General features: G+C 50.1%; 1 protein-coding gene across 1 annotated transcript in view; it reads left to right on the forward strand.

Moving 5' to 3' along the window:
* Positions 1 to 1,666: 1,666 nt before the first annotated feature.
* The window catches only part of DNAH2 (dynein axonemal heavy chain 2), a 79,186-nt gene continuing 58,044 nt past the window's right edge, over positions 1,667 to 22,808 (forward strand). Inside the window, exons 1-11 of the mRNA XM_044921585.1 lie at positions 1,667 to 1,835; positions 4,674 to 4,735; positions 6,351 to 6,521; positions 14,315 to 14,543; positions 15,095 to 15,205; positions 15,371 to 15,609; positions 16,617 to 16,808; positions 18,267 to 18,472; positions 18,879 to 19,008; positions 19,215 to 19,397; positions 20,125 to 20,339. Coding sequence (XP_044777520.1) covers positions 1,667 to 1,835; positions 4,674 to 4,735; positions 6,351 to 6,521; positions 14,315 to 14,543; positions 15,095 to 15,205; positions 15,371 to 15,609; positions 16,617 to 16,808; positions 18,267 to 18,472; positions 18,879 to 19,008; positions 19,215 to 19,397; positions 20,125 to 20,339 — 1,907 coding nt within the window. The remainder of the gene's footprint in view (positions 1,836 to 4,673; positions 4,736 to 6,350; positions 6,522 to 14,314; positions 14,544 to 15,094; positions 15,206 to 15,370; positions 15,610 to 16,616; positions 16,809 to 18,266; positions 18,473 to 18,878; positions 19,009 to 19,214; positions 19,398 to 20,124; positions 20,340 to 22,808) is intronic.

Consider the following 22,808-nt stretch of genomic DNA (forward strand, 5'->3'; position numbering starts at 1 on the left):
GGCCGGGCGGCGGAGCGCGGCTGCCCTGCGCCTGCGCCGTGGAGGCCGGGCTCGCGGGCTCGCGCCCGGGCCGCTCGCCCCTCCCCAAGGCGCGGGGTTGCCTTGGCGACGCGTGCAGGCGCGGGCGGGAGCGGGGCTCGCGAGGCGACTTTCCCAGCTGGAGTGGCCGGTCGGCCGGCCCAGGGTGGACAGGGTCGGCGTCGTGAGGTGTGTGTCGGGGGCAGAGAGGAGGAGGGGAGACGTGGGAAGCTTCGGGGAGAAGGGGCCGGGGTGGAGGGGGCAGAGGGCGGGCAGGGGAGAAGAAGGGGCGGTAGGGGTGGAGACGCCGCGGCGCGGGGTGGGGTCAGTTGTGACCGTTGTAGGAAGTTTGCCTCCTGGGAGCCCGCCTGAGGACAGGGCCGGTCCCCAGGCTGGCAGAGCAGCCCCCTCGGGGCCCGCCGTGGGGGGCCTTGGGGGCGAGCCCCGTGGGGAGGGTGCCCCCAGCCAGGCCCGCGAACGCTCCTGGGGCCCCGACCCGGAGGCAGGGAAGCACAGCCCGACGCTTCTCTGGAGACCCGCAGCGCTGCTGCAGTTGGTTTTATCGATGCTTTGGCCCAATAGAACGTTTTTCCTTGGAGCAAAGTACACATCCTTCAAGTCTGCAACTCATCACCTGTGATCAATGCCTGGGGCAGCCCGTGGGGACGAGGGGGGAAAGCCACAGGTGGCTGTCAGGCTTGAGCGGGAAGCAGCCCCACATTGCCCCTGGGACTCCCAAAGCCGCCAGAGATGCTCCTGCTTTCCTGGGCGAGGCCTGGGAAGGCCCCAGTGCCTTCTCCCCGAGACGCAATGCGAAATTCCACCTTGGGTGACTTTTCTACTTTTCTTCTTGCTTCTCCCAGTCTGTTCTCAGGGCATGAGGAGTGGGATGATCTTCATCTTCATTACTCAGTCAACTATACTAAGAGACCTTTTCAGGACACACAAAACAGGGTTCCTACCTCCCCCCCCCCCCCGGACCCCCAGCAATGAAAAGCTAGAGAGACATGTCACAAATATGGTTTTTCTTTGCTTAAGGAGGTGGAACATTTTAGTGTGGGTAGGAGGAGAATTTTCCATGCCCCCCCCCCTCTTGGGGGGGTTATTAGTAAGCTGGGAGGAAAGGAGCTACGTAGGAAAATCATCTTGGGGTGTTTCATTGACTTGACACAGAGACAAGGGTGGGGAACCTGGGCACAGTCTTCCCTTCCCTGGGCCTTCTCTCACTCACCCATGGCCCTGAGGGGTAAGGTGGTTGAGGTGTGTGCAACCACCCCTCAGCTTGGTAGGTTTTTTCCGTTCTGACACTTCTGGGCAGAGAGAGGGGTTCCTAAGTCCTCCTTAGCGGGTTTCTGTTAGAGGCTACCCTCTTCAACTTTCGTTCATTCCTAAAGCCTTAAGGGACTGACTTTGATTTTTTGACCCAATACACTGAAGAAAGTGGGATTCCCCAGGGAAGGGAGTGAGCTCTGCAAGGCCCCTTGTGGTTCATGGCACAGGGTGTGGGTATCCCCAGATGAGGGTATGATACGGAGTGGGGTCTCAGTTTGTGCATTCAGAGGGGACTGAGTATCCTGGGGGGCGGGGTGAGGGTGGCTTTGGTGGTGGACCCCCAGCTGCTCGCATGTCTACAGGTCCTGCCCGCACCATGTCCAGCAAAGCGGAGAAGAGGAGGAAAGTGAGTGTCCGGGGAAATGCCAGCCGCGGAGGCGCCCGCAGGAGAGCTGGTCAGGCGGAGCTGGCCTCGCAGCCTGCGGAGAACCCCCTGTCCTCTGACGAGCCTGAGCTGGAGCCTGAGCCCCTCGAAGAGGAGCCTGGTGGGTACCTGCTGGGGAGGAGCTTGGAGGCAGAATGTTTGTATTTAAAGAGGGTCTGAGGGCTGTTGCTCCTGGGTTATAAGCTGGGGGTTTGGTGGAATCTAAGGCCTGCTGCTGGGGTCCTTCTTCTGTGTTTTCCTCCTGGCCAGCCTCATACCTGTTCTTTCTGTCTTCCTATCCGCCCCACCCCCCATCAATGCACCAAGAGCTCGCTAGCCAGTCCATTATCTTCGCCTCTTTCTCCTGACTTCGAGTGTTCCCGGTTGCTCCTACCACACCGAAGAGGGTTTGATCTCTTCCTTTTTCCCATTTTCACCCTGGGTGGCAAAACAAATAATGTTTTTCTCCCATTAAGCCCATCACCATGGAGACTCAGCCTGCTTTGCCACCCTTTGAATCCTAAGCCTGACGGATGCTTTCTCCCATCTGTTTCAAGCTCTTGTAGTTCTGCCTTCATTTTGGCAGGGGCCTCGGTCGACTCAGGAGGTTCAGGTCCAGGGCCACGAGAAAAGCAGCCTGATGTCTACATGGTCAGGGGGGGGGGGGGGGGGGGGGGGGGGGGGGTGGGGGGGGGGGGGGGGGGGCGGCGAGGGGAGAAAAGAGTTTAAAGAGTCTGCCTCCCGTGGCTTTGATCGAGGGACTCCGGCCCTGTGGGTTAGAAGGTTTTGGGTGGCTGTCGCTGTCCCTGGGCTGTCCCTTAGAGCACTGGACAGTGCAGATATGACTATGAACTAAGCATAGCCCTCCTCTTTTCCATGGGGCTTCCTTACCCTGCTGGCAGCCTGTCAAGATGGAGAGAAATGGAATCTCCTTTTGATATTAAAAGCGGGGAGATTAAACATGGGTGTGGGAGAAGGGTCCAGGGTACACGGGGTCCCTAGGATCCAGACGTTAGAAATATGCAACATGTTTCCTTCTGAGTTCTCTCGGAAGCATTTCAAGTGGGACTGGCTCCCAGAGGCTGGGTACCGGGAATAGAGGGAGGGAGCAGGAGAGGCGGCGAGGTTCAGTTTGGAGAACCCTCCAGTGTGGGAAGGGAAGGAGATTCTAGGTGAAAGCACTGACCAGCAAATACAAAGAGTCTAGGCCTCCCTGAGCTCTAAGCCTTTTTATTGTTTGACGTAGAGACACATAACCCCAACGGAGGCTCAGAGAGGCTCTGGGCCTCCAGAGCAGCCCTGAAACACACGGTAATCCCTGTCACCTTTGGAGTTGGGGAGGGATTGAGGCCTGTCCCCCTGGAGACAGGGGGCCCTGCTATGGTCTGAATGTTTGTGTGCCATCGCCCCCCCCCCCCCCCCAACTCGGTGTTGAAATCCTAATGCCCAATGTGATGGGATTAGTAGGTGGGGCCTTTGAGAGGTGCTTAAATCATGAGAGGGCTTAAAACATGTCATGGATACGATAAGTGCCTTAGGAAAGTGGTTCTAGAGAGATCCCTTGCCCGGTTCTTCCATGTGAGGACACCATGAGAAGTCCGTGACCCAGAAGAAGTGACCAGGCTGGCATCGTGATCTAGGACTTCCAGCCTTCAGAAGCGTGAGAAATAAGTTTCTGGTGTTTATAAGCCACCCAGTCTGTGGTATTTTGTTATAGCAGATGCTGGGTCGAAGAAGGGCCTAAGATGCTTCTTGGTAAAGATGGGTAAAAGGGCAGACACCCTTTGGAGGTCTGTATTAACAACCTTTGCTTCCTTAAGCCTTCCTCAATTCCCATTAAGAAAAGAAGGAAGGACAGGTTTATAATTCCATATTTGTAATTTGAAAACACTTAAAAAAAAAAAAAGATTTTATTTATTAGAGTGAGCGAGCTCGAACACAAGCAGGGGGCAGGGCGGAGGCAGAGGGAGAAGCAGACTCCCCGCTGAGCAGGGAGCCTAACTTGGGCTCGATCCCAGGAACCTGAGTGGAAATCAAGAGTCGGATACTTAACCGACTAAGCCACCTAGGCGCCCCTGGGTGACCCTATATCTTTACTTGCATCAGAGCCTAGTTTTTTTTAGCAGCCACACCCCCACAGATCCTGATAACCAACAATCCACTTTCTGTCTCTGTGGATTTGCCGATTCTCGACATTTCTTGTAAATGGATTCATACAGCGTGCGGTCTTTCGTGACTGGTTCCTCCCTGGTGTGGCAAGGTGGCCAACCTCTGTTCCTTTTTATTTATTTATTTATTTTTTATTTTTTTAAAGATTTTATTTATTTATTTGAGAGAGAGAGAGCATGAGACAGGGGAGGGTCAGAGGGAGAAGCAGACTCCCTGCTGAGCAGGGAGCCCGATGCGGGACTCGATCCCGGGACTCCAGGATCATGACCTGAGCCGAAGGCAGTCGCTTAACCAACTGAGCCACCCAGGCGCCCCTGTTCCTTTTTATTTTTATTTATTTATTTGACAGAGAGAGAGATAGTGAGAGGATGAACGCAAGCAGGGGGAGTGGGAGAGGGAGAAGCAGGCTTCCTGCTGAGCAGGGAGCCGGATGCGGGGCTCGATCCCAGGACCCTGGGATCATGACCTGAGCCGAAGGCAGACGCTTAACGACTGAGCCACCCAGGCGCCCCTTCCATTCCTTTTTATAGCTGAATCATATTCCCCTGCAGTTTGTGGATCACGTCGTTTGTTGATGGATACTTGAGTTTCCGCCTTTTGGCTGCTGTGAATCGTGCTTCCGTGAACATGGGTGCTCCGAGTGTCTGTTGGAGTCCTCACCTCCAGTTCTCTCAGGGATCCGCCTGGAAGCGGAATATGGTGGGGTCATGTGGTGACTCTGGGTCATAGGGTGACTCTGTGTTTAAGTTTTGAAGGAACGACTTCATCTTGGAATTTTTATTCTTCCCAGAGCCACCACTGAAGGAACCCGAAGTAGAGAAGGAAGAATTACCGGAGCCTGAGGTGGATGTGGTGAGTTAGGGTTTCCCCGAGACAAACATTCTTCCCCAATAACCGGTGAATCCGAGGGTTAGTTGTACAATGACGTGCGAGGAATTCTCTTCCATCTACTGGGAGCCTGCTCACCACAAATCCGGTCCCTGTCCCCCACGCCCCCAGGAGACAGCTTTAAGTGAGGGACAGGTCTCGTAGCTGTCGCTTCCTTGTGTCCCCACCTTGAGTCAGGCTGGGACAAGCTTGGTGTGTGACGCCCAGCTGTTTTCCAGAGGAGTGGCACGTTCTGGCCTCACGCTAGCAGCAAGCGCTTTCCAGGCCTGCGTGTGAGCAGCGTAGCAATAAATGCTCTATCTTTGCTATTTTTATTTGTATTTGTTTGATTTCAAGTGAAATTGGACATTTTTTCATATTTTCACTTCCTGATTTCTATGAGGTGACACGCCTGTTCATGTCCTTTTGTGCATTCTTTTCCTGGCGTCGTTGTGTTTTCCTCATAGGCTCATCGACATCTTTGTATGAGAGAGATCTTAGGGCACTGAGTTTTCTTGATTTGGAAACTTTTAAGTGAAAGAGACTCCTTATCTTCCAGGAGAACTGGGAGAAGGACAGAGTGACTCCCCATGTTCCTCTTCATGTCTTCTAGTTTCCTTGAATATATATTTATTTATTAAAGATTTTTATTTATTTATTTGACAGAGAAAGAGACACAGCGAGAGAGGGAGCACAAGCAGGGGGAGTGGGAGAGGGAGAAGAAGGCTTCCCGCGGAGCAGGGAGCCTGACGCGGGGCTCGATCCCAGAACCCTGGGATCATGACCTGAGCCGAAGACAGACACTTAACGACTGAGCCACCCAGGCGCCCCTAATTTCCTTAAATATTTAAAGCTTATTTATTTTCTTTAGTAATCTCTACACCCAACATGGGGCTTGAACTCACGACCCTGAGATCAAGAGTCACACGTTCCTCAGACTGAGCCAGCCAGGTGCCCCAAGTTTCCTGAATTATTTAGTGGAGTTCTACAGGTGAATTTTTTTAGAGTCACCAGTTATAATTTATTTTTCATCCAATTTTAGTATATGTGCTGCCAAAGCGAGCACAATTTATTTTTCATCTAATTGATGTGTTCTTTGGTGTTTCCCAGTCTTGTCTTTTCCCCTCCCTTCTTCCTTTCTGCTATGCCAATTGGCTTTCACTGGATATCTCCTATTACTTCAGTACCCCGGGGAGGCTGCAGCCTTATCCTTTTTCTGGCTTGCCATCTTTGCTCCTGGTTGCTTGCTTTAGGCTAATATCCTACAGGTTCCCTTGACTTAGTTTTACTTTGAGGTTGAGAATTGCTTGACGATGCGTTTTTACAACCACAGGCATAAAGGAGATATCTTGGGAAGATAATATCCCCCACTTTTCGTCTAGTGATCTATTCTCGTTTTACTTGTAGAAGCAAGGGAATCTCATTGTCTTGTTTCTTCAGAAGCTTGAAACCTATCACTCAGTTCATCCTCAGCCTTCTCTTCACCATTCCGGACCCTTCTGACTTCTCGTCTCCCATGTCCTCACGCGCACTTGTGAATGGGAGAAATGACTCATCCTAACAGCTGTACCTGCTTCGGCTCTCTGCTCTCCTTCTGTAGAAGCCCCTTTTCCTGTCCCGAGCTGTGCTGACAGGACTAGCGGATGCCGTCTGGACAGCGGAGCATGATGCCATTCTGGAACACTTTGCCCAGGACCCTTCGGAGCTCATCCTCACCATCTTCATCGACCCCTGTATGGGGCTGAAGCTAGATCTGGGCATGTCTGTACAGGTGGGTACTCTGCTCTCCAGACTCCAAGGCGGTCTGCCAGGGAGCTGAGGGTTTGGTGTATCTCAGTCATCTTGGAGTCTTATCTCCTGGACCCAAGGTCTGTTGAGCCTCATGGTGTGTCAGGAACCCCGCTCAGCGGTGGGATACAGAGAGGAACGAGGTGGGCTTTCGCTTTTGGTGATCTCATGGTCTAGTGGGGAAGACAGACATATACAGAATATTTATAGTATGTTATGATGCCATGGCCAGAGCTTTATAGGAGCTTGATGGGGGCAACTGCTACAGCCATGGAAGGCTGGCAGGGCTCGGGATGGAGGTGCTATTCAGGTGGAGATGAAAGGGAAATAGGATTTCATCGGGTCTGGGTAAGAGCCGTTCTGGTAAAGAACACTTCGTATGCAAAGAAGAGCTTTGGGAAGTGATCCTGAAAAGGTGGGTGGGGGGCAGCTTGTGGAGGGCCTTGTCTGTTAGGCTGGACAGTTCGGCCTCGGGCCCGGGGGGAGCTAGCGAAGGCCTTCACGGATGAGGTCGGTGCCTGTTTCAACAATGTGGAAGATGCATTAGCGAAGAGTAAACCACGGGTAGGGAGACCGTGCAAGGACAGGTAGAGTACCACGTTAGTGGTAGCCTCTGGGCGGCAGGTGTATAGGTCGTTATTGTAAAATCCTTGTAACTTTTCTACCTGTTTGATATCTTCGAAATAAAATATTGGAGAAGAGAAAGGCTTTTGCTTTTGCTTTTATTGTCAGCACATGTACAAAAAGTGAAATGATAATGAACATGAACGCGGCCCTGTACGGTGACGCAATTGGTGAAATGTTCCAGATTAAACAAGAGTAAAAACAGACGGCGGCTTTTTCCTGCACATACCCAATCGTCAGCTATAAGACGACATGGAAGAAGAAAAAAGACCTCATTCATGAAAGGAACAAAAATTTGCAAAATGTGTAGGATTTATATGAAAGAAAACAACTGTGCTGCAGGCCATGTCAGAAGATCTGACTACACAGTGAGCCATATCCTGTTTCTAAGTGGGAATCTTAATTATAAAGATCATTCCATCCAAACAAATGCACCATTTTAACACAACTCCAATCAAAGTGCCACAGTCCCTAGATCGCTTGTGTAAAGATTTTAAGACGTATCTGGAAAAATGCATGAAAATAGCAAAGAACACAATGAAGAAGGAAAGCACTGAAGGAGAGCTGTGAATATGAAAATCTCGTATTTAACTGTAGTGATTAAAACAGAGTTGGGGCGCCTGGCAGACTCAGTCAGTGAAGCGTGTGACTCTCCATCTCCGGGTCATCAGTTCAAGCCCTGTGTTGGGCATGGAGCCTATGTAAAAATAAAGTAAAGTAAAATAAAACAAAACAGAATTGTACTGGGCCAGGAATATACATCACATATACAACATTAAAGACACAAAATACAGGCACATATATGTAAGCATTTTCTTTTTTTTTTTTTTTTTTTTAAGATTTTATTTATTTATTTGACAGAGAGAGACACAGAGAGGGAACACAAGCAGGGGGAGTGGGAGAGGGAGAAGCAGGCTTCCCGCGGAGCGGGGAGCCCGATGCGGGGCTCGATCCCAGGACCCTGGGATCATGACCTGAGCCGAAGGCAGACGCTTAACGACTGAGCCACCCAGGCGCCCCTATGTAAGCATTTTCTATAAAAATTCCATTAAAAAATCTGTGGGGAAGAATGGATTATTCAACGAATAGGATTGGGAAATACGGAATACTTTAAAAATCTACTTAGCTGGGAGGAGGGGGAAACAGGGAGATGTTGCTCAGAGGGTGTGAAGTTTCTGACACCAAGAGCAAAGGCAACCAAGCAAAACTAAGCAAGTGGGACCACATCAAATCAAAAAGCTTCTGCACAGCAGGGCTCCTTCCATCAACAAAATGGAAAGGCGACGTAAGGCATGGGAGAAAATACGTACAAATCATGGCTCTGAGACGAGGTTAATATCCAAAATATGTAAAGAACTCCTACAACTCAGTAGCAAAAAGAACAAACAATCTGATCAAAAAAATGAGCAGAGGGATTGAAGAGGCATTTTTCCAAAAAGACATACAAATGACAAATAGGTATTTGAAAAGGTGCTCCAAATCACTAATTGGGGAAATGCAAATCAAAATCACAGGTCTCATCTCCCACCTGTTAGAATGGCTATCATCAAAAAGACAAGAGATAACAAATGCTGGTGAAGATGTGGAAAAGGGGGACCCCTTGTGCACTCTTGGTGGGAACGTTAAGTTGGTGCCGCCACCATGGAAAACGGTGTGGATGTTCCTCAAAAAATTAAAAATAGAACTACCATATGATCCAGCAATCCACTTCTGGGTACATGTCCAAAGGAAATGAAACCACTATCTCAAAAAGATATCTGTATCCCATGTTCATTGCAGCATTATTTACAATAGCCAGGATATGGGAACAGCCTAAGTGTCCATCGATGGATGAAAGGATGAAGAAAATTCTATACACACACAGTGGAATATTATTCAACGAGAAAGAAAAGAATCCTGCCATTTGCAGCAAACTGGATGGAACGTGAGGGCATTGTGCTAGGTGAAATAAGAGAAAGACAAATGCTGTATGATCTCACTTATATGTGGAATCTGGGGAAAACCATGCTAACTCATGGAAACAGAGAACAGATTGGTGGTTGCCATAGCGAGGGGGTGGGGAGGTAGCGAAAATGAGTGAAGGTGGTCAAAAGGTACAAACTTCCAGTTTTAAGATAAATAAGTTCTGGGGATATAATGTACAACATGGTGACTATAGTTAATATTGCATTGTGTATTTGAAAGTTGCTAAGGCAGTAGATCTTAAAAGTTCTCACAATGAGACAGAGAAAATTGTAACTGTGTGGGGTGATGGATATTGAGTAAACTTATTGTGGCAATCACTTTGCAATAAATACATAAATCATGTTGTGCACCTTAAACAGTGTTATAGGTCAATTATATCTCAATAAAACTGGGCGGGGAGGGTACAAAGTTTCATTAGGCAAGAGGAATGGTTCTGGAGATCTATACTGCATGGAAGTTATAGTTATTAATCCCGTGTGGTATACATGACATTTGCTAAAAGACTAGATCTTTTTTTTTTTTTAAAGATTTTTATTTATTTATTTGACAGAGAGAGAGATAGTGAGAGCAGGAACACAAGCAGGGGGAGTGGGAGAGGGAGAAGCAGGCTTCCTGCCGAGCAGGGAGCCCGATGTGGGACTCGATCCCAGGACCCCGGGATCATGACCTGAGCCGAAGGCAGACGCTTAACAACTGAGCCACCCAGGCGCCCAAAAGACTAGATCTTAAGTATTCTCGCTGCACACACACACACACGAAAAAGGAAAAAAAGGTACCTCGTGAGATGCTGGATATATTAATTAGCTTGATTGTGGTGATCCTTTCACAACGTATAATGTATATCAAAACATCCAGTTGTACACCTTAAATATATATAGTTTTTTTATTTGTCAATTATGCCTTAGTGAAGCTGAAGAAAATTTATTTGCTATGCTGAAATATACTCTAAATAAGATCACAGACTTCATTGTATGCTTTTGGGTTAAGATGGCCAATTGAAACTTCCTTAAAAAATTATTACTCTTTTTTTAAAAAAAGATTTTATTTATTTATTTGTCAGAGAGAGAGAGAACAAAGCAGGGGGAGCGGCAGGCAGAGGGAGAGGGGGAAGCAGACTCCCCACTCAGCAGGGAGCCTGACGGGGGACTTGATTCCAGGACCCCGGGATCATGACCTGAGCTGAAGGCAGACGCTTAACCGACTGAGCCACCCAGGCATCCCCAAAAATTATTATTCTTGATAAAATGGGCAAAAAATAAAACCAGAAGAAGAAGAAGAAGAAGAAGAAAAACACCCGAGAGTAAAGAAGGAAAGAAGCATAATCTAATTAACTTAAAAAGTGGGTGACCAATGAAAGGTCTATGTACTGAGTTTAAGAAACCATCCTCCCCCCACGGGAATGGTGGACCCCCAGCAAGATGGGGAACTTTAGTTGGGGTTTGAACAAAATCTGAAAAGGAAGAAAGAGCCCAGGTGTTTTACCAAAGATTTTACACTGTCTGAAATGAGCCTGAACCACCTGCCCATCCCCTCATACAATTCTCTTAGGCTAGAGAAAAGTGAACAGAACATAAAAATACCCAACCCTTTCCCTCTCACTTCGGGGGGTGGGGGAGAAGAAACTGGGCTCTCACAGCGGGACATCAAGGAGTCACCCACGGGACGTCAGAGCAGAAAGGACGAATTCGCGGAGCTGCTCAAGCATGAGGACAGAAATTGCATGGCAACTGCAAGCGCATTACATCGAGGGAAAAACGTGGAACAAAGCATGCGAAGGAGAACAGCAGAGCAGAAGGAGACTCCTCACAACAGCATCATGTTCCAGCACAACTCACTAAGAGCATGAATTCAATTTTTAAAACACGGAGAGACGAAATGATGCCACATGAGAAAGAGATAAAAGGGAGATTGCAGATCTTAGGAAATAGAGCCGCACGTTCCAAAACTCGTAGGTTAGAAACAGCAAGGAGCTGACTAGCTATTGCTGCAAATGTGAGTTGCCGCGGAAGAGAGGCTTGAGATAATTACAGCGCACGAAGAAGAGAAAGCCAATGACAACATAATTAAAGAAAAGTTAATAGGACAGGGTGAGCTAATATAGAGTGCCAACGAATGAAGCAGTGTAAATTAAGAGGTAAAATACAAAGGATTTCCCTGACCCACAGAAGGAACTGAATCTGGGACTTGAAAGAAGGTACTTTCGCCCACAAAATTTGTTTTGCGATGCTTAATGCCAATTAAGCATTAAGTATAAGCACGTGCTAATACCTAACACGTCTTAGGTAAGCTATAAACTCCAAGGAAATTAATTCTTTAGGAACATCACCGATGTGGCATTCCTGCCAAGAATATTCAGCTTGAATCAAATAATGAGGAAACAATCAGATGATTTGGACCACTGGGGAAAGTTGAGTATTGTGTATTGTATAAAGTATTATATGAAGTTTAATTTTCTGAGTGTGGTAATTACAGTGTTGGGTATATTGGAGAAGATCTTCATTTTGGGGGGCTGTATACTGAAGTATTTAAGGGTGCAGCGTCATGTGACGTCCATTGCTCACTCTCAAATGGCTCAGCTGGGAGAAGGAGAGAGTAAGGGAGTGCCCTTGAGCAGAAATGGGGCAAAATGTGAACAATCAGTGAATCTAGATGAAGGGTATGTTGTTCACTGCACTTTCCTTGCAATTTTTCTATGAGTTGGAATTGGTTTCAAAATAAAAATTTGGGGAAGAATTACTTAGCCCTCTAGCCAAAAAAGCAAATCGTCTACCAAGAGGAGACATTAGGCTGGTGGCGGGCTTCTCTAGTCACCCAGAAGAACACCTTCACAGAGTTCTCCAGGAAGGGCAGAGTGCCCCAAGTGTTTTATTCCCAGTCGGGATGGCCAAATACAAAGGCAACAAATGCATAGTCATTTTCAATCTTGAAAGAACACTACTTTATAAAACAAAAATAAAATCATCAGTGGAAATCTATTCCGTTAAGACATGAACCAAAAAGGTTGACTGGCTCAGTTGGAAGATTGTGTGATTCTTCATCTCAGGGTTGTGAGTTCGAGCCCCACGTTGGGCGGAGAGATTACTTAAAACTAAAATCTTAAAAAAAAAAAAAAAAGAAAGAAAAAGAAATGAACCAAATAAAGAACTCAGGAATTGGGGCACCTGGGTGGCTCACAGTCGGTTAAGCGTCTGCCTTCGGCTCAGGTCATGATCTCAGGGTCCTGGGATCGAGCCCCGCATCGGGCTCCCTGCTCAGTGGGGAGTCTGCTTCTCCCTCTCCCTCTGCTGCTCCCCCTGCTTGTGTTCTGTTAAATAAGTAAATAAAATCTTAAAAAAAAACCCCAAAACTCACGAATAGAGAATCTATGAGCATTCAATTCATTTAAATAAAAAGTAATAATAAATAACCACTGGCGTTATGGTTATGCCGTGAACACAAATTCCACCAGCCTGGAGGGTGTAAACATAATAGTATAACAAACACTGAGCAGGGCTGAGCAAGAGAGGGGGTATGAGGTGCCAGTGTCCTTATTTCTCAAAGCGGAGTCACTAGGGCTTCACGTTGAGAGATAGTGGAAAATGAACCTCAAAAAAATTTTAAAGGTTTTATTTATTTATTTATTTATTTACTTATTTAGAGGGTGCGAGTAGGGGGAGGGTCAGAGGGAAAGAAGCAGAATCTCAGCTGAATGCAGACCCCAATACGGGGCTCGATCTCACGACCCTGAGATCATGACCTGAGCCGAAACCAAGGGTTGGATGCTCCACCGACTGAGCCACCCAGTTGCCCCTGAACCTCAATATTGTTAATAATCTCATATGACTTTAGAAAGGGGTCTTTTGGAAAGAAGTCTCTCAGGTGAAGAAACACTTATTGAAGCTCAGTGATGTCTGTGTTTTATTCACACCGGAGTCTTTTTATTCTATTAAATCCAAGTAAAATTAAATCTAATACTTTTAATCAAAAATAGCATGATCCTATTTTGCAATAAGTTATAACTGATTTGTTCTGTACGTGTCAGTCTATAGAAAGATGTCTGGAATGACATTTTCTCTAATGTTAACAGCATTAATGTCTGAGTGGTGGAATTTTAGATGACAGTTTAGCTTTTATCTCCGTACTCTTCTTCAGTTATTTATAATTAACACCTGTATGTCACTTTTTTAAATGATAAGGCTTCATTTTTAAATGATTAGGCTTTAAAGATTTTATTTTTGAGTAATCTCTACACACAGTGTGAGGCTTGAACTCATGACCCCGAGGCCAAGAGTTGCCTGCTCTTCTGACTGAGCCAGCCAGGTGCCCCAAGAGTCTGTTTCTTGGTTTCTCTCTCTCTCTTTTCCCTTTGTTCGTTTGTTTTGTTTCTTAAATACCACATATGAGTAAAATCATATGGTATTACATATGTATATCATTTTAACAAAAATAATGGTGTTAAGCTTTTAAAAAAAATATACTTGAAATGCCAAAATTTAATTCTGGGTAGTGGAAAGATGGGGGATTATTAATTTCTTGTTTGTGCTTTATTTCCAGTTTTTAAAATTACATAAATTATAAAGAGTAGCTACAAGAGCATGCACACACGAAAGGTGAATCTGATCTTAGGGAGGAATGGCCTTTCCAGGCATGTAGAAGTCAGAAACTTTAAGGTGATAACATGAAGGTTATACCATTTCTGAATGTAAACAACAGTGACAGCCACACAAACTCACCAGAAACAAAACTGAAGGGTAAATGAAAAATTGGGCGACAGGTGTATACAGCTGAAATGGGAGACCCTAGACAGTTACCTCTTACTTCCATTCTTTCTCCTTCCCACTTTTCCTGTAGCCAAAAGGGCTGCCTCCCTTTTATCCTTTTCCTTCCATCCAATCCATCCAACATTTATTGAGCATCTAATATGTCCCAGTCAACCGTGCTCGGTTCTGGAGTCAAATTGGACAGAATCCACAGTCCCTACCTTCAAGGCATGCTCTCTGCATTTCCTCCCCGTGGGTCTGGGTGTGGACTCTGTTATGTCCCTGAAAGAAGCAGGAAGCACCTTGCACCCCATTTGGTGTAGGATCAGGATAGGCTAAGGGAATGTGACGAAGAACTCAGCCAGACTTTCATGATTGGCACCTCAGATCCCGTTGGGTATCATGCTGGGTTTGGAGACTGATCTCGGGTCCACTCTCTTCCACGCAGACCCAGAACCAGATTGTCTACTTCATTCGCTGCGCACCAGTTCCCATCACCCCGGAGAACTTTGAGGCAACTGTGCAGTTTGGGACCGTGAGGGGTTCCTACATCCCGGCCCTGCTCCGGCTGCTCAGTGGTGTCTTTGCCCCTCAGATCTTTACAAACGCAACCTGGCCAGAGAGTATTCGGAATCATTTTGCTTCTCATCTGCACAGATTCTTGGCCTGCCTGACAGGTGAGCAGAAAGCCTCGAGTACCTGGCTTCTCTCTGGTACCGCACTGACAGTAGCGTGAATGAGGCAGGTGGGAGATTCATCCTGGTACCTGTGCAGCCTGGCACGGAGCAGGTCCCCGTACGGGCTTGTTGAAGGAGTGGATCAGGGAACAGAATTTGCCTTCCAATGCAGATACAGTTTTCTGCTGTAGAAGGTTGACCAGACCTGCTCAAACATAGAGTTGGATATTTCCAAGAGTACATGTGGGGTAAGGGGAAATGGCAGGGTGGGGGGTACTAGGGGGAGTGCATATATCATACCAGAGAGTGTTGAGGGTGTGGTGCAGATCTTTGACCTCATTTTACCTCAGTGGGGGTTTCGCTCTTGCCTTCCGGCATTTTTCCTCTTGATAGCCAAAAAAAAAAAAAAAAAAAAGCTGAGTCATCGTTTCTTTTGCCTGTTCTCCTGAAATCCACCATACTAGCTGGGCCCCAGATCATCAACCGTGATTACAACTGGGCTGGCATAAACTCCTCCTCTGTGAACTTCCATGGTCCTCTCCTTCCCTTAGATACTCGGTACAAACTGGAGGGGCACACCGTTCTCTACATTCCTGCAGAGGCCATGAACATGGCGCCTGAGGTGGTGGTTAAGGACAAAGAGCTGGTACAGCGGCTGGAGAGTGAGTGGCTGGCATTGCCAGTGTGTTGGGGGGTCCTAGGGGAGAGGAGAGGGCCAGATGCAGAGAAAGGAGCTGGGTGAGGAGGGCTATGTAGGTGGCAGAGGGAAGGACACAACTGGGGAGCAGCATAGAGAAGTGCAAGAGGTTTTGTACTCTCCCCGGCAGCCTCCATGATCCACTGGACCCGGCAGATAAAGGAGGTGCTCAGTGCCCAGGAGTCTGTGGAGACAGGAGAAAATTTAGGTCCTCTGGAGGAGATTGAGTTCTGGCGCAACCGATGCATGGACCTGTCTGGCATCAGTAAGCAGCTGGTGAAGCAGGGAGTGAAGCACATTGAATCCATCCTGCGACTTGCCAAGTCCTCCTACTTGGCGCCCTTTATGAAACTGGCCCAGCAGATCCAGGTTTGTGAGTGGCCCCAAGGATGGAGGCTCAGTAGAGGGTGGATAGTGGTTGGGACAGTTGTTAGTTGGGTACTAAGTGGAGGGAGCCAGTGTAATCCTCAAGAGCAAAGATCGATCCCCCCCAGTGTTTGGACTTGCACTTGGACAGTACAAACGTGGTAGGACACAGGGTCCGAGGGAGCTCGTAGTTTAGTTAGGGAGACTCCAGTTAGTTGACAAATATATATGGAGTACCTGCCATGAGCCCAACCCCTACAATCCAGCTCAGAAAACCAGGCTTATACAAAACAGGATCACTAGATGATACGGGGTCAAAGAGGAACCCATAGGGTTCAGCCAAGAGAATTGCAAGATAAACCCATAAAAAATAAATTCAATAAAACACATATTGAATAATTCAATAAACACATAAAAGATAAATTCAATAAAGTATGACAAGCTGATTATGTTAGCGTTGGGGACACCCAGAAGGGCAGGGTGATCTGTGGAATATGGATGTGGAGGACTTCTCTCCCCAGGTGGGATTTTGAGCTCGGTGGTGAGGGAACTGAGCCACAGCTAGGTGGACAAGTCTAGAAGCCTGGTTGAGAACAGGGTGGTGAAGGGCGCTGGGTGAAATGGCGGGGAGGGGGCGGGGCGGTGTGAGTGGGGGTGCTGTTGAGTCAGCTGATCAACAGCTGGTGAGTACCGACCTTGTGCGGGGTTCTGAATCCAGCTGGGGAAACTGGAGGAGTGCACATAAAGCCCGAGCTGGGGACTCCTGGTCTAGTGGTGAGGACGGACTCACCATGAGAAGAGTCTCAAGGACACTGTGCTAGGCACTAGCACACAAATGAGAGCAGATAGCTGGTAATTCCTGTCCTGAGGGCCCACAGAGACCTGAGATGCTTGGTACGAGGTTTTGAGAGAGGCAGCTCAGGGTGTGCTTCCCCATGGGTAGACAGTGCTTGCTTTGAACTGGTTCTTTCTGATGGACAAGTCTACTCCGGGTCTTTCTTCACCGCCAGGATGGTTCTCGTCAAGCACAGTCAAACCTGACGTTTTTGTCAATCCTGAAGGAGCCCTACCAGGAATTGGCCTACATGCAGCCTAAGGACATCTCCAGTAAGCTCCCCAAGTTGATCAGTCTCATCCGCATCATCTGGGTCAACTCTCCCCACTACAACACTCGGGAGAGACTGACCTCCCTCTTCCGAAAGGTATGTGTCTGCCGGGCTGGGATGGGGCGGGGTGGAGGGGGGGGCGCGCTGATTTGGTGGAGACCGGGGTGTTCACTCAGCAGGAAGCATGTGGTGGGAGGCAGTGAGGAGTGGCCCCGGGGGTCAGACAGAGACCATGGGCTTCTGCCTGCTTCTTCAACCCTCGAGTGCTCTGGGTTGGGGCCTGGGCCGGACAGCTTGCTTCCTGATAGAGTAGCCAAAGGGGGAAGAAGGGCTTTGAGAAGGGGAGTCCGTGGAGCGTGGCGGGGGAGGCAGGAAGGATGGACCCCAGGCTGAGCACTCGCTGGGAAGTGAGCTGAGCTGAATTGGGGGGTGCAGGTAGAACCCCGAAGGTTTCCCCCCGGCCCGTGTCAACTGGGTGTCGGGAGCCAAATCAAGCCTGGGAGGCTGAGACCTGAGGCTGTTGGCCCCTCCTGCAGATGAGCAACGAGATCATTCGCTTGTGCTGCCACGCCATCTCTCTGGACCGCATCTTTGAGGGCCATGTCACTTCCAGCAAGGAGGACCTGCAGGGCTGCATTGCCTGCTGTCAGGCCTGGAAAGATCACTACCTGTGGGCCGTGCAGATGCATACCCAGTACGACGTGGTCCCCCGCCGTCTCTGTCTGTTACCCCTGTTCCTCCTGAGGGCGGAGGTGACCCCTTTCACTTGCACTTTTTAAAAGCCTACAGATTCCCTTTTCCTAGACCTGGTCCCAGTTTCCTCTCTGGATACAGCTATCCTAGCTCCTGACCCTGGGTTCTCCTTACCCTCATAACTGTCCTCCCTGATCCAGGAATCCTTCCTGCTTTACTCCTTCTCTCTTGGCCTGAAGGTCTGAAATTCCATTATGTACAAACCTCCTTCCAGAACGGAGATGCTTTGTCTCCTCTCTGGTTCTCCTCATCTTGCCTTTCTTCCTCAGTTGTGCAGGAGAACTGCTTCTTGGGGTCTCCTTTTCTCAGGCCCCCCAGGACTCCTGGTTCTAGCTTTGCATGGGCAGGCCGATAGCCAGCGGCCCTACATTTGGATTCGGTCCCTCTTTCTCCGAACACAGGTTCTCGAGTCGGGGCTGGGTGCTCGACCAGACCAGCATATTTGCCCAGGTGGACGCCTTTGTGCAGCGTTGCAAGGACCTCATTGAGGTGGGCAGATGGTCAGGGAGCAAGAGGAGAGTCACAGGGGGCTCGGCCCCGGGCGGGCGGGAGGCGCAGAGGCTCAGCAGGCGGCTTCCCGCTCTTCCCCTGCTGCTGGTCCCGCTCTCTTAGACTGTTGCCTCTTACCACGGCCCTGTGGTGTCTCGCCATTCCTTCCACGGCCAAAGCTCATCCCAGGAGCTCCTTGCCTCTGGCGGGTCCTCCCTCGCGTTTTGGACATTTTCAGCCAAGCCTGAGCATGCAGACCCGACGTGATCAGAAGAGGGAGCAGGAGGCCCCCTCACGCGGACTTCATTTCAGGTATGCGACTGCCAGTACCATTTTGCCCGCTGGGAGGACGGCAAGCAGGCTCCGCTGCCTCGCTTCTTCGGTGCCCAAGGGCCCCAGATCACGCGCAACTTGCTGGAGATCGAGGACATCTTTCATAAGAATCTCCATACGCTGCGGGCTGTTCGCGGGGGCATCCTGGACGTCAAGAACACCTCTTGGCATGAGGACTACAACAGGTGAGGGGGTCCCTCCATGGCAGAGGCGCAGGGGAGGGAGGCGGGGAGGCGAGCGCAGCAGGAGGGGCCCGACGCGTCCAAAGTCCCGCGTGGAGGGGACAGGTCAGGGGTGGGGAGGAGCCGCTGCTCAGAGGCAGGGTCCGGGCTGGAGCCCCCGATGTGCCGCGTACTGGACAGATGACTCGGGCACGTCGTTCCACCCGTTAGAGCCTGTTTCCTCATCTAACAAAGCCAGGGAATCCGTCTCACTGTGTCGTTTTGGGGAAGAAACGATTAACGCGCGTGCGTAAGGCACTGCGTGCCTGGCGGGGGGCGGGGGCGCCCTTGGCACCCGGGATTCCTACTTGGGGGGGTCCTCCGGGCCGCGACAGTGCCCGCCCGGCCCCACGCTTCTCTAATGGTGCAGGTTTCGCACTGGAGTCAAAGACCTGGAGGTGATGACTCAGAACCTGATCACCTCCGCCTTCGAGTTAGTCCGAGACGTGGAGCAGGGAGTGCTGCTGCTGGACACCTTCCACAGGCTTGCCACGCGGGAGGTGCCGCCCCCCTCCCTTCCCCCACCCCCTGCTCCCTCCTGTGCTTCCTCCAGTCCCAACTCCACTCATGCCCTTCCCCAAGTCCTCCCTTCCCTCTGCTCCCCTCGCTTCTGGATCGCTAGGGAGCGCGCCTCCTTCGCAGGAGTCACGGGAGGGAAGGAAGCTGGACCTCCAGGCCCCGTTGTCAGGTTCTTTCCCTTCGTTAGGCCATCAAGCGAACCTACGACAAGAAGGCCGTGGATCTCTATATGCTGTTCAATAGCGAGCTGGCCCTGGTGAACCGTGAGCTGAACAAAAAATGGTCATACCTGGAGCCCTACATGGCCCAGTACTCGGGACAGGCCCACTGGATGCGGATCCTGCGGCACCGCATCGACAGGGTCATGAACGTGAGCGCCTGGCCTTTCCCAAAACTTGTTCTCAGGGTGCTGGTGGAGTTCACAGGCTGTGCCCCATGCTGGCAGGGGTGGGGGCCCCGTCCAGGGAGTTTGCCCAGAGCGTCTTCATGATGGGCCAGGGGAGCGGCAGGTGCCGGTCAGCGAGGTGGCCATGGCTTCTGATGCAGTTGGCGGACATGGGTCATTGCAGGCATTTCCCATCAAGGTGGGGGGGGGGAGCGTGGGAGGAATAGGGTCAGCATCCCAGAAGCTGGACAGGCCTTTAGAGGGCCCTGTCCTCCTAAAAGAACCGGCACAAAGAAACAGGAAAACGCCTCTCAAAGGGCTTTTGGGGAATGTAGGTTGAAGGCTACCGAGGTGCCTGCCATCACGTAATTGGTTCTGGGTGAGAATAAGGCGTCTTCCCGATCGCTGAGCGAGGACCGTGGTGACGAAGGGCTCATACTGGTTTTCCACCTCGTACCTCTTAAATCCTCACCTTGCCAACTTCTGCTAAGCTGAATCTCTGTGCTTCCCCATTCACGCTGCTGACTCCCTTTCTCTCGTGCCCTGGTCTCCTCCTCTTACCCTGCTGTGTGGCTGGCTCCACATTCCCCCTGAGCGGTCAGACTGGGCCTCCCTAGCAAGCCGCACGCCTGGTGGGTGCGCGGTGTGGGAGACCGTACTGTGGGGGATGGTGGCTCGTGGGCTCCGGCCAGCCATTGCCCCTCCCCCTCAGTGTCTGTCCAGTGCTCACTTCCTGCCCCACATTGGAACGGGAGAGGAGAGCGTGCACACCTATCAGCAGATGGTTCAGGCCATCGATGAGCTGGTTCGAAAAACCTTCCAAGACTGGACGTTAACGCTGGACAAGGACTGTATCCGGCGGCTGGACGCACCACTGTTACGAATCAGCCAGGAGAAGGCGGGCATGCTGGATGTCAACTTTGACAAGTACGAGACCCAGTCTGACTCCTTGCCCTGCTGTGCGCGTCCCCAGCTCTCCCCAGAGCGTAACTCCCGTCTCTCGGTTCCACGCGCTGTTCTGGTTTGGAACTCTCTCATATGCTGTAATTCGGGGACTAGCACCACCTGCCTTTGATCTACCGTTTATTCTCCAAAATAACCCATCGAAAACAGGCAGCCCCCAGTAACCCACTGATCCAGTGATGTAGGTGTTCTGCCACTAGATGGCCGTGGCGGCCCAGCTAAGTCACCAGGGCCACCGGCGAAGGTGTGGGCTTGTGGAGGGGCGGGGACGACCGTTGAGGCTGGCGGGTCATGCTCTCTGCCCCCTACAGCCTTCCAGTCAGGACGGTTTCAGGTTCCCATCATTTACAGTGTGAGTGATTCATGTATTTGCTGGGAACCGAGGTAGGCAAAGCGGACGGGTGGATGGCAAAGCCCCTGGCCACGGCCGCTCTGGGGGGGAGCCTGAGGCCCTGAGGCCCGGAGGCCTGTGAGATGCAGAAGAGAACACTAAGGAAGGAGCTCTGTAAGACATCTGTCGACAGAGATTGCAAACCGTCTGGTGACAGTTTTTCTTAATTGGAAGGAAATCACTTTCCACTTGATTGCTTTTGGCTCCCCGTTGTCATCAGCTGCCTCCTGGCTCCTGGGCTGTGGCTCCTCGCGTTGGCTTCGACTCCTAGGCTGTCCTGATCTGCTGGGCCCGGGCACGAGGGGCTTTGCTAGGCAGGGCCTGGGGGGCAGACGGAGGCCAGGGCACAGGAGGCACCAGGTGGCGAGGACACACCCCGCCCCATGGAGGGACGGGGTGGAGGAGCGGTGCCGTGTGTCAGGGGAGGAGAGGCCTTCGTGAGAAGGACAGAGACGTTGGAGGCGGGAGACCCGTCCTCGGCCAGGCAGGGGTGTTGGAGAGCGGCCCTGAGAAGGTCCATGGGTTTTTGAGGTATGGCCAAGCGGCCCCATAGAACAAGGGCTCCATAAGTCAACACTCTGGTTTTGAGGCGACAGGGGACGAGGCCGGTATTACCCTCGCGGTGACATTTGCAAGCGGATAACGGGGTTGAATCTGCAAGACACATTATCCCGTCAAGCTGGGTGCTCCCAAAGGCGCTGTGCTTGGAGTGACGCCTGCACGGACGGACGGACGGACGCACTTGCAGTAATACCGATATGACCGTGCACAGCCCAGCAGTTGCCTTTTTCCCTGGAATCAAAGGGTTGTATTCAAATAGCAGAATTGTGGTAGCACCAGTGATCCATGTTTACGTTTTAAGTATGAGAGAAGACAAAGGTTGAGCAAGAGGTGAAGACGCGTCACAGGTAAGCCGCCCGGGCGGGCTGGGGGCTCTGCCTCCTCCCAGTCCTCGGGGCAGAGTCTGAACCCTGGGGTCAGCGTGAGCTGTGACCTCAGGCGGGCCGCCCAATTCCTCGGAATTTCCTTATCCTTATCTATCAAAAAATCCTATTCTGTGCTTGTCACGAGGCGAGATGGCGTATGTGGAAGTCCTCACGAAGAGCCAACAATCCACAAACATGATTTTCCCTTCAAAAGAACTGCCTCAGGAAGCTTCGCGAACACAGGACATTCAAAGCAGATTTAGCAAGGAGATATCCTTTTGTAAATGTTATTTTGTTATCATTTTCAAAAGTAATAGGTGTAGTTTTTAAAACAGTTTAACCTTTTACAAGGGGCGATGTAAGGTCCATGTTACAAAACTCAATATTTACACCAGGGTAGAGAAGGAACAGTCCGACTCCACTGCTGTATCCCCGTGACTCAGTTTCTCTCTAAAGAGTCTGTGTCGCTAGTTTCTTGGGGAACACATTCCAGCAACAAGAGTGGATAGCTACATAAAGAATGAGAATGAGAGAGAGCACAAGAGGGAGGAGGGTCAGAGGGAGAAGCAGACTCCCCGCCGAGCAGGGAGCCCGATGCGGGACTCGATCCCGGGACTCCAGGATCATGACCTGAGCTGAAGGCCCCCGCTTAACGAACTGAGCCACCCAGGCGCCCCATAAACGGTCTTTTTATACAAATAGTAGCATACCATATACACTGTGCATCCAAAGTGTTTTCAAAATGATTAATTTTCCCATTATAAAAGTATCGACAATTTTAGAAAATTTGCAAAATGCAAGAAAGTGAAAGAGAAAAAAAAGTCTCCCCAAAGATAACCATGCTTAGTGGTTTGGTCTATTTCTTTTTCCCCACTCTCTTTTACCCACCCCACCCCCCACACTTCATACATTTGTTTTTCTTTGATTTTTTTTTAAAAAAAACTTCAGTGGGTATTTTTAAATTATAAAAATAGTGCCTGCTCACTGTAAAAAAAAAAAAATTTATGTGGCAATATATACAGGAAACAGTGAAAACCCAGTACCCAGCCCCGCTCCCTGGAGGTAATCTCGATTACCAGGTGATCCAAAATACACACTTCACACAAAATAGGAGCA

The sequence above is a fragment of the Neomonachus schauinslandi genome, chromosome 15 (genome assembly GCF_002201575.2).
Source record: "Neomonachus schauinslandi chromosome 15, ASM220157v2, whole genome shotgun sequence".
NCBI lineage: Eukaryota > Metazoa > Chordata > Mammalia > Carnivora > Phocidae > Neomonachus > Neomonachus schauinslandi.